This window comes from Silurus aristotelis (genome assembly GCF_946808225.1).
Source record: "Silurus aristotelis genome assembly, chromosome: 3".
NCBI classification, from domain to species: domain Eukaryota; kingdom Metazoa; phylum Chordata; class Actinopteri; order Siluriformes; family Siluridae; genus Silurus; species Silurus aristotelis.
The window spans coordinates 7,667,598-7,684,020 of record NC_139576.1 but is presented as its reverse complement, the minus strand read 5'-3'; the positions used below and the strand labels follow the sequence as shown (position 1 = coordinate 7,684,020).

Genomic DNA, 16,423 nt, shown 5'->3' with positions numbered 1-16,423 from the left:
AATAATAGTAAGTGATCTTTTATGACTTCTGGGTTTCCACTGTGGGGGGATTCGAAAAGGGTTAGCAAAGCCATTAATAAGTGTTTATTGGACTATTTAATTTAACAAATTAGATTTGGAGGTCTGGATGAAGTTATTTTTATTCTCATGGGATTCGGATGAACGTGTTTTGCTTTGTACGGGGTTTCATGTTCACACGTGTACTGTACATAGGACTGCTTTTCTCTCCTGATTTTTTCTCCCCGTTTCAAACCATTAAACAACAGAAACAAGTCTTATATACACAGCTACTTACTAATACTAATAATGTATATTCTCAAAAAAAGTATCTGAATTATATATCTAAAACGAATACACTCTTTTATACTGTATACTGAAAGAAGAGGAAAACAATCGTTTAAAGGTTGTAATGCCGACAATTGCTTGAAAAATAATACTTTTAGAATTTATTATATATTTAGTGTACATTTAAAAACAAACAAACAAACAAACAAACAAACAAACAAACAAACAAACAAACAAACAAACAAACAAACAAACAGGAAAAAATACTGTGCAAGTTAGAAGTAATTTTCTTTATATATATATATATATATATATATATATATATATATATATATATATATATATATATATATATATATATATATATATATATATATATATATATAAATGTAAATGTAATGTAGATATTGATATCAAACTATTATGTATCATATTTCAATGCCAATGAAGCTGTTTTAATGGTAAAAGATGTAATTAGTATAGTTGGCTAGATTAGGGTGTATACACACACACACACACACACACACACACACACACACACACACACACACACACACACACACACACCATTAACATGTTTAGGATACAGTATTATTTACTAAATAACTAGGACAGTGTCACGTGTGTCAGGCAGTGTTAACATGTAAAATTATTCATTTTAGGATGGATATATTGCTAAACATAATATAAACTGATGGTATATATTTTTTTATAATGTATTTCTAAGTTACAGCTGTATACAATATAAACAATATGCTAGTACTAGTATTTAATTCTGCATATGCAAACATATGCATATTTTTTTACATGGTTTTAAATATATGCATGTATATTTAAATTAAAATTAATTCTTAATTATTAAGTATTTTACATTAGTGGTACTCAATCTTTTGTACTAATAGTATAATTGGCCTATCATATTTCTTTCCCCACTGAAAATTCACTCAAAACAATTCATAGTTTGAACCTATAAAAATATATTAAACCTAGGTTGCCAGGTTTTTATAATTAAAATAATTATTAATCTAATAATTATAATAATCATAATAACAACAACAATAATAATCATTATTATTGTTGTTGTTATTATTATGTGGATATAAGAGCAGGCTTGAATGTGGGACGTTTGCAAAGAAATCTGAATAAAAACATAATAAAGTTTGGTGACTGAGTGTTGCGCGTGCCCGCGTCCGTCGCCTGGGTTCCTTCGCGCGTTCGCGCGACACCGGAGGGGTTTGGGACACGGCGGGAGCGCGCACGCCCCGTGGGGGGGAAATACTGCGGTCTGAAAAGCCAAGCGGTGCTGTCGGATGTTAGACTTGAAACATGTCTGGATCTTTGAAGAACCCGACAGACGCCATCCAAACGCGGTCCGAGAGGCGAGAGGAGTTCAAGGAGAAAGAGCAACCGGTGTCCGAGTCTCCTGGTCTTCCAGGAAGCCGAGTCAGGGCGAGGAAGAAACGGCAAGAAGAGCTCCACCACTCCGGGGAGGAAACACCTCCAGCACATAAAGGGAAGGATCAGTATTGTATCGGGGACGAGCCGATCATCAGAGGAATCTTTCAAATCGGCAAGACGAGCCACGACGTGATTCTCTCGGCCACGCGGCTCACGTGGACGCGCATCCAGCCAGAGAGCCCTACAGGTACGCGGTTACTATAGTTACCACGGCGCGTTCGACTTCTTGCGTTTAAACCGGAGTGTTTATTATCATTATTATTATTATTATTATAATAATGATCATAGTCGGCTTTTAATAGTCTTTAGGAGAACAATACCCACATAGTAAAATGTGCTCGGACAACTTTGGAAGTATTTTTATTTTATTGTATTAACACACTGAACAAGTGGTCGTGACGTTTATCAATATGGCGGATGGCCTCGTTCCACTTCCGGTTTGTACCAAGTGCAACGTCTGGTCATTAAAATACAGACGGGAACACTTGTTAAAGGTGCAATAGAAAATAATTGTATATTTCTTACCAGTCCAAAAAAAACCAGGTCTTAATTAAAAACATAAATAAATAAAACAATTTGGAAACTATATTACACCCCGGTCAGAAATGATTGTTTGTATTTGGTTTGACCGCTTGTCAATTATTTTATAGACACGCCCACAAAGCTCAATTATATTCTCATTATTATGAGTAAAAAGTTGCACTGGATGTCTGAGTGCACATGAAAATAATGTGATGATTAGTTGAAATATTATAAAAAATAAAAAAAAAGGATTCTATTCAATTTTATTTTATTTTATTTTATTTTATTTTATTTTATTTTATTTTATTCTATTCTATTCTATTTTATTTTATTTTATTTTATTTTATTTTATTTTATTTCAATTTAATTTAATTTAATTTTTATTTATTTTATTTTATTTGATTTTATTTCAATTCAATTCAATTTTATTTTATTTTATTTTATTTTATTTTATTTTATTTTATTTTATTTTATTTTATTTTATTTCAATTTAATTTAATTTAATTTTTATTTATTTGATTTTATTTGATTTTATTTCAATTCAATTCAATTTTATTTTATTTTATTTTATTTTATTTTATTTTATTTTATTTTATTTTATTTTATTTAATTTTATTTTATTTGTTTAACAATGGACACTGTCCCAAAGCATCATTACAAAGATAAAGTGATTATAAAGTTTGAATTCACAAGTTAATCCCCTCTAAATTATCCCTAATGAGCGAGCCAGTGATGACTGTGGCAAGAAAAAACTCCCTCAGATGGCATGAGGAAGAAACCTTGAGAGGAACCGGATTCAAAAGGGAACCCGTCCTAATCTGGGTGGCACCGAATATCCATTCATTACAGGTCCATCATTGTTTAGGTATGCTGTTCAGTGCTTAAATGCAGAACTGTCCTGAGCCATTGTAATATAGTGTTTATATTAATTCCAGTCCAAATCCATCCTCAAAGTTCTTAAGTTGCTCAGTAACTTAATGGAGATTAAGACTGTTGAGGTGGAATCATCTCCAGCTGCACAGAGTGTCTCCAACTGAAAATAACTCCATCTAAAGGTAGGGCACCTGGACAGATCAGGCAGATTGAAAGACAAGAAAGGGACAGAAACCCTGGTCACTGGTACCTCAGAAGCATGTTTAACAAGAGAGAGAGAGAGAGAGAGAGAGAGAGAGAGAGAGAGAGAGAGAGAGAGAGAAAGAGAAGACAGTGACATAATAACTAAAAGGAAGAGCCAAATAAAAGACATGATTAAATTCAACACAGACGTAATTCAATTCAAGTCAATTCATTTTTATTCCTAGAGAGCTTTTTACAATAGACAATGTCTCAAAGCAGATTTACAAAAATAAAGCTGTAATAAAAGAATTTTATTACAAATTGCAAATTTTATTGCAAATTTACCCTTATTTAGTGAGGCAGTGGTGACTTTGGCAAGGAAAAACTCCCTGAGATGGTATGGGGAAGAAACCTTGAGAGGAACCAAACTCCAAAGGAAACCCATTCTGGGTAGCGAATGTCCATTCCCCGAATGTCCATTCATTACAGTTCATTGTGTTGATAGGTGATTAAAAGCAACCTGTGGTCCTGAGCCGTTGTAGCAGACTGTTGACATGAGGGATCTCTGGGATAAGAGGCGGTTCGCCACACCTGAGTGAACGCGTGAGAGTGGAGGGATGAAATAATCCAAAAATCATAGTTCACCCAGTATATAGTCAGAAATGGGTGAGGGTTTAATGAATATAAAAAGTTTCTCAATTTTACCCATTTCATTTTCAGAAGAAAGTTTCTCTTCAAAATCTCCTCCAAAGGCGTCAAAACATAATCGGCAATTGGAAAACGTTTAGCTACCATGTAGCTGTAAATCAAAAAGTAAAACAAAAAAAATAAAAGCAAGACCAAATATCAATATTCTTTGCTTCGGGTTCTGCCAAATCACCAGCATCCATACCTTCATCCTGGTTTCCTTTTCTGCCTTTGTTACAAAATGCTCGATTCTGATTGGTCAGGAGATGCTGAATGATTTTCTTTAACAGCATTTTAACAGCAATGCTTTAATGTTAATCTCTAATACTTTATTCATAGTATTGATTCACACCGGTACTTTTAATATTGCCTGTAATAGAATGAGTAGAATAGGTATCAATGGAAGAAAACGCATCAGGACACGAAATGCTGTTGTAGGAAGAGAATTAGCATTGGGATGAAAATAGAAAAATCACTGCTCAAAAACCCACCTTAAAGTGTTTCATTCCTTTTCTACCATATTGTGTACAATTAATTATTTTTTTATTAAATAATGTCTCTTTTTTCATTTTTATATGTAGGTATGTTATACATTTATATAATACTTGTATGGTTTAGAGACAGTGGCATTGAGTAAAAGACCGGAGGTGGAGCTGGAGGTAGCAGAGCTGAAGATGTTGAGGTTTTCGTTGGGAGTGATGATGATGGACAGGATTAGAAATGAGTTTATTAGAGGGACAGCGCATGTAGAACATATTGAAGACAAGGTGAGGTGAGATTGAGATGGTTTGGACATGTGCAGAGGAGGGACATGGGGTATATCAGTAGGAGAATGCTGAGGATGGAGCCACCAGGAAGGAGGAAAAGAGGAAGACCAAGGAGGAGGTTTATGGATGTTGTGAAGGAGGACATGCAGGTAGTTGAGTTAAAGGGGCAGATGTAAAGGACAGGGGGTATGGAGACGGATGATCCGCTGTGGCGACCCCTAATGGGAGAAGCCGAAAGAAGAAGAAGAAGAAGAAGATACAATAACATTACATACTAGTTCAATTACTGGTCTCAGTAGTATTGCGGCTTTTTATGCATTTTTCTTTCTTTTTGTGATTTACCTACATACTTTAGTAAACCAAGATTTTTCAATTTACATGCTTGAGGAAAACGTAGCAAATAGCAAAGGGAAACTAACTAGTTCATACAGTAAAGCATTGTATAAACTGCATGCTAAATCATGATACACTTATTTCTTCAAAGTTGTTCAAAAACAGAAATGCTAATTATAGTATTTTCCTCAGTACTGCTCGTGTACTGATACACAACACTGATACACTCTGGTAATAGTCACTTCATAACTATAACCATCATAACTATAGCCTATACATGTTGTACAATCCATGCTAGCACCAGCCTCTGAAATGGAGGCAAGGCCTTGAGAACAATTTAGTTTTCATAATAAACCTTTTGAATGTTTTTTTTGTGAACCTGTTCATGTACAAATGTTGCTTTTGAACCAAGGATCGCTGCATCCTAATTGGACTGCGTATACATTGTGGTAAAAGTATGTATCTTTTTCTTTTCTGAAGAAAAAACTACATGATTTTGAGTGTGTAGCAAACGAGTATACAAGTCCACAAGGGGACATACTAACACAGTATGCCATGTCACGCAACAGACGAGAATGTTGTTGCCTAGTTGCTCACAGTTGCTAACAACAAATTTATTGTTGCATGTCAGTGTTACTTTAAATTATTTTACACTCATTTAGCCATGTATGGAGGTTCAATTTAAAGCAAACAGACTCATAAACTCTGAGCTGTGGGCAATATCAGCTAAAGAAATGTCCATGTATCCAGACTGCAAAAAAATCTACCATCCAATCCTGATCATCCTTTGGGAACTCTATTTCAACACACAGTGTTTTGGGACACACTTATTTTATCTTCGGATACTATTTAAGATGGATAATAAATGAATTGGGAGACAGCATGTTGTTAAAGGCTACTAAACAGAGGGTTGTGAGGTTGTGAGCCTGAGCAGGCCTTTGACCTACAACTTCTCTAGGGGCATTGTGTCTCACAGCTGACCCTGCTGTCTGACCTCAGCCTGCTAACCAGTAATATAATACTGTAATATGATATTAAGGGGAAAAAAATTACTGTATTTGTATTAAAAAGGCAATACTTTTTATTTATGTTGTTCCTTGAATTAACTGCTGCACTACCTGGGTAAAGAAAATGCAGATGGTCTACTTAGGTGAAAAAGAGTACACAGATTTTATAGCCAGCATTATTTTAAATAATTGTATTTAAATGTACCTGAAAGAAAGAATGGATGAAGGAAAAAGAAATGAAAGAATGGCAGGAGCTTTATTTAATTTCTACACACCGACCAGCCACTTTATTAGGAACACTTGCACACCTGTTCGTTCATTTACTTAGCCAATAAACTAAGAATGCACTTACAATCAAATGATCGCAGACACATGTCTGAAATTCAGTAAATGTTCACATCAAGTATCTGTACCACACAAAAATATTTGATCTCAGTGATGGTGACTTGGATGTCTGTACCAGATGGGCTGGCTCAAATCTCCTGAGAGTGTCTAGGGTTTACACTGGCTGGTGCGAAAAACAGAAAACATCCAACAGGAATCCGAGGCTACAAAAGGACAGCGGTGGACAGAAGCCATGTAAATGTAAATTATGTAAATGTAATTCGTTACTGCACTTAAGAAGCTTTTTCGTGTATCTGTGCTTTGCTGAAGTATTTGACTTCGGGGAGAATTTTACTTTAACTTCATTATATTTCAAAGTGAATTTAAAAGTTTTTTTTACATTTTGCGAAATCAGTCGTTCCTTTTTATTTATGAGGATAAAAACTTGGTCAATCACACAGCAATCCAATAATCAGGGTCGAGCGCACGCTCTGTTTTAAACTTGCTTTGATTGGCGCTTGATGTATCTACTGATCACCAACATACAGTTCAGCGTCAGTTCAACAGCAAGCAGAATATCTTTTGATAAACAAATCACAACACCTGTGAGTTTTTTAAAGGTTTTGGGCTTATCATAATTATAATTGTGTGTATAAAAAGTGTTTGACTCATTAATATCATACTATTATTCGATCGTTGTGCTGAGATTAACAGAGTCTTTTTACATAAACTGAGTTCCTTAAGTGAAGAATCTTGTGATAAAAATGATAATAGGAACATTATAGTCATAATAAATCATAGTACTTTGGATACTTAAGTACATTTGAAGGTAAATACTTTTGTAGTTTTAATCTAGTGAAAGTTTAAAGGGACAAATTTACATTTACTCGAGTCATATTTTACATACTGTATCGTTACTTTAACTCAACTACATGGTTTGTGTACTTCATCCACCACTGCATAGCTACTGAATTATTATCTATTATGTAACACTCAATACAATATGGTGATTTGAGATACGGGATTGATGAAACAGGATGGGGGGGGGGGGGGGATAGCGGGAAGTCAGCGCTGCCAAGAAGTCATGTGTGACAGATGTGTTGGTAATAGATTCCGGCCGATTGTTGTGGCCACCTAAAGTAGAGCATCTGTCAGTCTTGTGGACATTTAGCAAATGTCCAAGTAAATGATACTCAAAGCAACCATCTGCATGACTGCACTGAGCACACAAACATATGACTCCTTTCGCAGGGCTCGGATTGGTGTCATTCTCAATGGGGTTCGTTCGGGTTTTTTGGACCAGTCTTATATTTCGAAACCGATTTGACATATTTGGCTCAGAATAGGTTTGTAATTAATCTATCTATGTGAAAAAACCCTGTGTAAATTCAGGACTCACTCCTCAATCGCGTAAGTGTTAATATCAACATCCCTGTACTAGTTTTTATGACTATTTTTTATATATTAAATATGTATAGCCGAAATAATGGATCTCATCTCTAGTCATTTCTGTAATAAATCGTTGTGAAACAGGTTTTCGAGCAGATAATGTGCAGTAGATTTATCTTTTGTCAGTCACCTGGAGTAATGCAGTTTAAATCAGTGTTCATGCAGCTGTTAGTGTTTTGGGATTAGATTTCACTCAAGTATCAAATATAATTTTTGATTAGGATTGGACCTTCCAAGGGTTAGAAAAAAGTATTAGGGTTTCTAGCCGGGATTTACATCCAATTTGACCGGAGAACGATATTAAACAGGTTGAATATTCCTGACTCTGTATTCTGTGGGATGTTGCACTTTGTATGTAGCACTGTGAGCATTTTGTAAAAACTATTTTTAAACTTAAAAACATACACAAAAGTGCAAGGGGTTTTGAAAAAAAAAGAGAAAAAAAAGATGTTAGTGTAAGATGAGTTAATGTATGGTCAATATGGTCATAAAACACTAAAGAATCAATAGTGCTAACGGTAACTGCTAGTTCTATGTATTCAATGTTAGCGGCTAACGCTAGCGGCGTAGATTCTTTAGCGTTTTATGTCCAGCTTCAATATTTTCTCTTAAAAATCCTGACAATTCCGCATATCGAGGGAGTGAATAAATGAAGGATGGAAAGAATGAAGACATTTGTTGAAGCTGAAATAAATAGAACAGTTAAGTAAATAACATCTTTAGAAAATTACATATTTAAACATAAAACACACACACTTTCATACACATCTGTATTACCCAAATAGAGTCTAACAAATAAAAACGATTTAATTGAACTTTAATACATTTTATTTAATTCATTTAATTTGTTCCAATTTAATTGTTTGCTCAAATGTAACCAATATAATAAAAAAAAATATTGCATTAACTTGATTTATTCTATTTTTATAAAATCTTATAAAATATAACTGTATATATTATTTAACCAAGCAGGCATTTCATTTAAAATTGTTTTGAAAATGTGAACTGTTCAAAGGTGGATCACAAATATTATTAATAATAAATTGCGTTAATAAGAAATTACAAGCAATTTTATGTTTTGCATAAATGCATATATAATAATTTAATCATTGATTATAATATGATTATTGTTATTTATTAATCATTTTATATATGTTAGAAATTAGAAAGCCAAATCAGTTAATTTAATTTTAAAATGAAATAAAATGTATTTATTTATTTATTTAAAATGATACTAGCTTTATTAATACCAAATATGTGGATCTCTGTGCTTGTTTGGACGATTCAAATCCTTGTGATTGGACATCTCGAGAAACCACTTCCCATTACGAATACAGAGCTCGGTGAGGTAATATTACAAGTACATCACACCTTATTGGTCCTTGACACACCTCTTCATATTACAATCCATCCACACTGTTATGTTTTGATTGTAGGTTTTTTTGTGTGTGTCTGTGTGTGAAGATGCATCAAAGGCTGCTCATGGACTGAGGGAAATGAAAGAGAAAGAGAAAAGCGGTTTGGCCCACTTAAACTCGGCAGCCAGTACTTTCTTAATCAGTGATCCAAGCTAATGTTATTAAGCCAGCACTCTCATTACACAGAAAGCATCCATCTAATAACCCCCTATGGCCTTTACCAAATGCTCTCATGAAACTGCCAGAAAACGGCAGCACGAAGCCGAGATGCTGCGCTTCCCTTTTTGACACTTGTACGTATTCTTTTCTTGCCTGGGGGATGCGAGATTTCAGGCACATCCTTGAGCTTGTTTTATTATATACAATACATCAAATGTCATATAACCGTATCATCACATCAGATGATCGCAATGTTGTAAATCATGCTCCGGTTTCACACAAAACAAAACCATGGATGGTTCAAATAGGCCAAAAACTATTTCACATACATATGCCTATTTATAAAATATATATATATAATATATAATAACTGCAGCAAAAACTGCAACTTATCGAATTTAATTTAAATATAGTTAAGACATGATGCTGGGGCTATGGGATTGATGTCATTCTCTCAAAATACCTCCCACAAACACATCCCCAGAATCTCCCAGTGATACGTCCTTGCTTCAAACTATAATTTATGTATATTAATCAGTGTTTCACTCTTCTGCTTTTAAGCCTTTGGTGTAGGTGGGATTATAAAATAAGAAAAAACCTTATAAGTAAGATACAATTCAAAGAAAGTTCTTTTCTGAGATGGATACTGCAGAATATCAGCCAATATCCGATCTGATGTTCTTGTCTTAAAAACAACTCAGGCACTTAAAAACCTCAGATTTCATGTTGAAGTTCCATTATGATACATAAAACATTTGCAATTTACTGTGAATTGCATACAAAGTGTAAATACTATACAATTCATCCAAACCAAAAATAATTATAGATAATCATATAATCATTGGATCTCTACTAATAAGTGGATCTGCTAAAGCAAGGTGACAAATGTTCATTTAAATATATTATAGTTTCATGCTTTTAATTGTCTATGTAAAAGAAATGCACAGGCTGATGTTAAAAAATGAAAGAAAAACTTCATGATGAAATGTTTTTATATATATTCAAGAACCTCAGGAAACAATAGGAAATATGTTGAGATAAAATCCAAGAAAATGCTCTCAAGAAAACAGGATCAAACTGGAAAGAAATATATTTCCATAGTATATCATGGTCAGTATTTTTCATATTGAAAGTAAATATAGCTGTTTGTATTGGTCCTGAATGGTGGTTGCAAAATTCCAGGAATTTTCAAGAATGGAAACTTTCAATGGGAATTAACAGGAATATATAGCAATTAACCAACCCCAGCCACTCTTAGTGCCGGTCCTAAGCCAGGATAAATGGGGAGGGTTGCGTTAGGAAGGGCATCCAGCATAAAAACATGTGCCAATCAAACATTTGGATGATCCGCTGTGGCGACCCCTGATGGGAGAAGCCGAAAGAACGTTAATATAGCAATTAACAGGAATTAATGGTAATAAACTGGGAATTTACCAAATTGCAGATTAACCTATAACAAGGAACTTAAATTTAGTGAAAAAAAATCCGTCGAAAATGCTATTTTTAAGAAAAAATCTGTATTAGTTTGCATGCATGTCATCTTATGACCAAACAAAATATATATTTATGACTAAATGTATGTAACAGTTATGTAACTGAATATGATACAGTTTATATCCCATAAATTCCTGGTAAGTTTCCAACTTTAAATATTTCAAACATTTCTAAATGAAGTTCCCATGGAAAGCATGATAGGGGTAGAAGCAGAAGTAGCCATGAATGTAACAGTATTGGATTACACAGAATGGGTTTTTAATATCTTCTGAGCTGACCCACAGTCACTGTGATTTGGAGTGTATCCAGAGTAAGGGAGTCTCAGTTTTTTGGTGAAATTACAGCTGGACACAAAACTGCATGAAAACTACTGGACTAACAAACCAAAATAAACAGATGGGCTGTAATATAGAGAAGCACATTTTCTGGTATTTTAAGTCATTGGTGAGGTAAATGACCAGTCATTTACTGTGACAAACCAACAAGGACATTGTAGCTACACTGCGACAACTCTGCAAGTTATTGATTAAACATTATCCTAAAGCAGATATTTTGTTTCTTGTTAGCTACATTAGTCACAGTTACGCACTATACATTTATACACTTTATGGACAAAAGGTTCAAAGTTGGAGACAGAATTTGTAAAGCATGACTTTGGATCAAATTCTAATTCAAATTTTATTTGTCACACACACATTCATACAGAGTACGACATGGTGTGAAATGCTTTTTACGACTGTCCAACTTGTAAACATGAAAGAAATATAATATAAGCTAAAAAAAAAATAAAAGAGTACAGTAACACACAAAAAAAAAAAAATAAGTATAAAAGTATATTAAAATGTAATCTGACTATAAGTATGAATAATAAAAAAAAAGGAAAAGAAATTCTCTAGCAAAAAAGTATATAGATGTATTATATTCTTTTCTTCGCATATCCCAGCTTGTTTAAACCCTGGGGTCAGAGCGCAGGGTCAGCCATGATACAGCACTCCTGAAGAATAAAGGGTTAAGGGCCTTGCTCAAGGGCCCAAAAGTGGCAGCTTGGTAATACCAAGGCTTGATCCCCTGACCTTCCAATCAGTTTCCCAGTGTCCTAACCAGTGAGCTACCAGTCCCCCTACCTAATTTTTTCTAGGAGACCTAAACCTGTTCCAGAATGACAATGCCCCTGTGCACAAAGCCAGTTCCATAACAATATGCTTTACATGAGGTGCAGTAAAAGATACCCTAGAGATGAATTGGACCAAGGACTGCGCCCCAGACCTCCTCACCTCACCTACATCAGTACCTGACTTTACTAACACCCTTTTGGCTGAATAAGCACAAATTTCCACAAAACTTAGTGGAACATCTTCCCAGAAGAGTGGAGGTTAATAGCAAATTTGAATGGGATCAACAGGGAAGAATTTAGTTGTACAGAATGTCTTTGTATGCTGTAGCCCAAACCTGCTCTAGCAATGATAATGCCCCTGTACACAAAGCAAGCTCCATGATGATGTGGTGTGTTGGTATAGGAGCTTGATGTAAAACAAATTTATGTCTTTCCCATAGCCCGTACATCAATCCCACTGAACATCTGTGGGATGAACTGATGCCAAGACCCCCTCATCCAACATCCCAATAAAACACCAATCCCCACAGCCACATTCTAAAATTTAGTGGAAAGAGTGGAACTAAGCCTGGAATGAGATGTTCACAAAGCACATATGGGTGTGATAGTGAAGTTCAACCATACTTTTGCCCATCTAGTGTATGTCTTGAATGAGTGAAATTAGTAATATTTAGCTTTTAACCACCAGACTATTCCTACTTCTTTTTACATTTAAATACTAAGAAGGCTTTTTTTCTTAGTGGCTCAGATGTACTGTAGATGATCGTTATTTTAAGGATCATCCGTGATACTGTATGGCATCATGTCATGCATTGTTATTGCTAATTTGCCACATAATTCACTGCCAGGCGTCTGCTAAACTCCAAGCGAAGCGAGCGTAGAATGCAGCATTGTCTCACTGTCATCCCAAGAGACGAAGCGGTGAAGAAGTAGCCGAGTTTGGAGGGATTTTGTTCGTGCAAACCATGGGGCTTAAATATATATATATATATATATATATATATATATATATATATATATATATATATATATATATATGCATCCTTTAGGGTGTTATAATCTAAGCAGCCAAGCATGTTTAGTGCTTGTTGGCAGCTCGGAACAGAGGCTGTGGTAAGATTGTCCGAATTGAGAGAGCGAGTGCAGAGGCTCGACTCGATCCCAGCAGAGACTAGTGCACTGGAGGGAGGGAATATGCTGGTGCAGGGAGCTTTGGGTTTGACTTTTTGAACCCTGAATTTGTAAGCTTTGACCTTGGCTTGTTTTCACTCCACCACAGGATGACCGAGAGCTCTGATCTGCTCTAGTAGCTCACGCCCCCGGAATACACAGTTCATACTGATCACATAGCGGGTTTGTGCTCTCTGTGGCTCTCTGTGTGTGTGTGTGTGTGTGTGTGTGTGTGTGTGTGTGTGTGTGTGTGTGTGTGTGTGTGTGTGTGTGTGTGATGCAGGCATAATACACAAAGCCTTAAGGGCTGCACTCAATACAGTGGAGTATTTTTTTATATTTTAAAGCTGTAGAGAATGCAGGAAAAAAAATACATTTTTGATAACGATTACATGTTTGTGAAAAATGCATCAAGTATTTAGTTATTATTATCTTATATATTTAAATTTGGATAAGAATTTTTTTTTTTTCTAGAGCATGTTTAGATTAATTCAATGAAATGTATTTAAAACAGCTCAGACAAACAACAGCTGCAGGTTAAATTCAATTTCCAATTAATTTCTTTTTTGCATAGCACTTTTAATAATTCACATTATCTCAAAACAGCTTTACAGAGATAAAGCAGTTATAAAGTTGTATAAAATAAGTTTTGTACCTATAAATTTGCTAAACTTACAATAGGGTACAAAGACGAAACAAACCAGTAAAAGTGCTAGTTTGAGTATTTAAAGGAAGAGGAAGGTTTTCAACAGTTTCTTGAAGATAGCAACTGTGGCAAGGAAAAACTCCCTGAGATGGCATGAGAAAGAAACCTTGAGAGGAACCAGACTCAAGAGAAATGAAAAAATCTCCCTAATAAGAAAGTAAGAGGTTACCATGGCAACGAAAATCTTAATGAGAAGACATTTGGAAGAAACCTTGAGAGGAACCACACAAAAAAAAATGTAAGAATGACAGACAGTAGAATATATTCCTAATGGAACACAATAGCGACAAACAAGAGGGCAGTTAAGCTAAATATCAGCCAACTGGGATTTGGCCAGAGGCCCGAGCTCATAGAGCACAGTAGCTAATGCTAACTGCACTCTTAAAACTTTATTCCGGCTTCTCCCATTAGGGGTCGCCACAGCGGATCATCCACGTGTTTGATTTGGCACATGTTTTTTTACGCTGGATGCCCTTCCTAACGCAACCCTCCCCATTTATCCGGGCTTGGGAGCGGCACTGAGAGTGGCTGGGGTTGGTTCCCTGACCGGGGATCGAACCCGGACCGCAGTGGTGAGAGCGCGGCATCCTAACCATCAGACCACCAGGGAACTTTTAACTGCACTCTTACTTGTGAGATATTATAGAGTCTTGGTGGCGCAGCGGCGGATTCAAAAACTAATGAGTGAATAAGGGTCTTTTACCAAATGCTGTAAATGTACAATAATTCTGTAAGCTTGAAATGAAGTGGTAGTTCTAGTTAGTAGCCACTAGTGGTAGTGGTAGTTACTGACTGGAAAGTTGGGGGTTCAACCCCCTGTTTTGCCAAGCTGCCGCTCTTGGGGCCCCTGAGCAAGCAGGCCCTTAAACCTCTGTTCTCCAGGGGTGCTGTATCATGGCTGACTCTAGGCTTTGACCCCAGCGTCCTAACATTACTGGGTTTTTGTGAAGTATGTAAATATATAAATAAATAAAAATACATATATGTATATAATCCTCTATTTGAAATGTTCCTAAAAAAAAACACACTCATTCCTGTTACCAAAGCTTCTGGTGAAATTAGCATCTCTGTTCATCTTCAATCACCAGTTTCTGTTGTGGCATCTACTGTAGGTGGTGGAACAAACTTCCACTTGATGGCCGAAAAGCTGTCTCTATCTGTCATCAGCAGTACCTCACTTGGCTAATCTTATTTAAAGAAAACTTTTGCTTTTCTAACCATAGTCTCTGCCAAATAACCTTCACTGTAACTTTCATTATTCTTGGAAAAGATGTTACACTAAATCTTGGAGTGTGCTTGTGGAGATTTCCATTCAAAGACAATTCCGCCACAAGGATGTTAGTAAAGTCAGATACTGATTTAGGTGAGGTGAGGAGGCCTGGTGTGCAGTCACACTTCTGATTCATAATGTTCAGAAGAGTTGAGCTCAGAGCTTTATTGCAGAAGATCTTCCATTCCAACCCAGGTAAAGCATATCTTCATGGATTTGGCTTTGTGCACAGGGGCATTGTCATGCTGGAACATCTTGTAGTTGGGATATTGTAGTTCAAGTGAAGGGGGACTTTGATGCTACCACATCCTACCACCCACAGCAGCTACGCTAATTCCTCTCCACTGCTTTTTTTTCTCTCCTCATCCCAAAGCATCCTGAGGTTGCTCCAGCCCCAGTCATGTCCCACCTTGTGAAGATTGTGGACTTTTAAAGATGTAGATGCCGACCCCGCAAACATCCCGAACCATCTAGAGACGTACCAGCGCCAATTGGATCCACTACATGTGGAGTTTGGACACTGGACCTCTTTGTGTGTTAAAAGGCTCTGGCATGGAGAAGCTGGTGATGGATCTTTGATGATTGCAAATGTTGAGCTATTTTATGAGTTGCTCAGTAGCTCCTGGTTCTATAACCTCAAATAACTGTATAAGACTGTAGAAAGGACATCACTCATAATCACACATTCCAGTGCTCATGTTAGTTCTCACTCTCCAGTGTTCTGTATTGTTTAAAGATTATAATCACACTCTTGATGTCACCAAAATGAGGATGGGTTCCCCTTTTGAGTCCGGTTCCTATTAAGGTTTCTTCCTCATAACATCTAGGAGAGTTTTTCCCTGCCACAGTCGCCACGGCTGCTCATCCGGGATAAATACACATCGTTCACTTTAACTGTTAAATTCTGTAAAGCTGCTTTGAGACAATGTCTGTTGTAAAAAGCACTATAGAAATAAACTTGACTTGACTTGACATCCAAAGATGTTCGATGCAAATGTGTGTCTTCACCTTTGTGATAACAGTTTGGGTATGAACCACATATGACTGGAAAAGTCAGGTGTTCCAATACCTTTATCCTTATAATGTGTGTACTGATAGAGACTTTACGTATTTGAGTTGTTCTGGATAAAGGCTTCTTATTATCCAAATGCCATAAATGTTTGTGAATACAAATTTTTATTAGCCACAAAACCATGTTAGTAAA

At 35.8% G+C, this 16,423-nt stretch overlaps 1 protein-coding gene across 3 annotated transcripts in view; it reads left to right on the top strand.

The window, feature by feature from the left end:
• Positions 1-1,408: 1,408 nt before the first annotated feature.
• The window catches only part of cerkl (CERK like autophagy regulator), a 104,727-nt gene continuing 89,712 nt past the window's right edge, over positions 1,409-16,423 (top strand). Inside the window, exon 1 of one of the 3 annotated variants that reach the window (XM_083537037.1) lies at positions 1,409-1,930. In XM_083537037.1, coding sequence (XP_083393163.1) covers positions 1,612-1,930 — 319 coding nt within the window. In that variant the 5' untranslated portion in view covers positions 1,409-1,611. The remainder of the gene's footprint in view (positions 1,931-16,423) is intronic. The other 2 variants (XM_083537038.1, XM_083537036.1) reach the window with 2 other exon arrangements.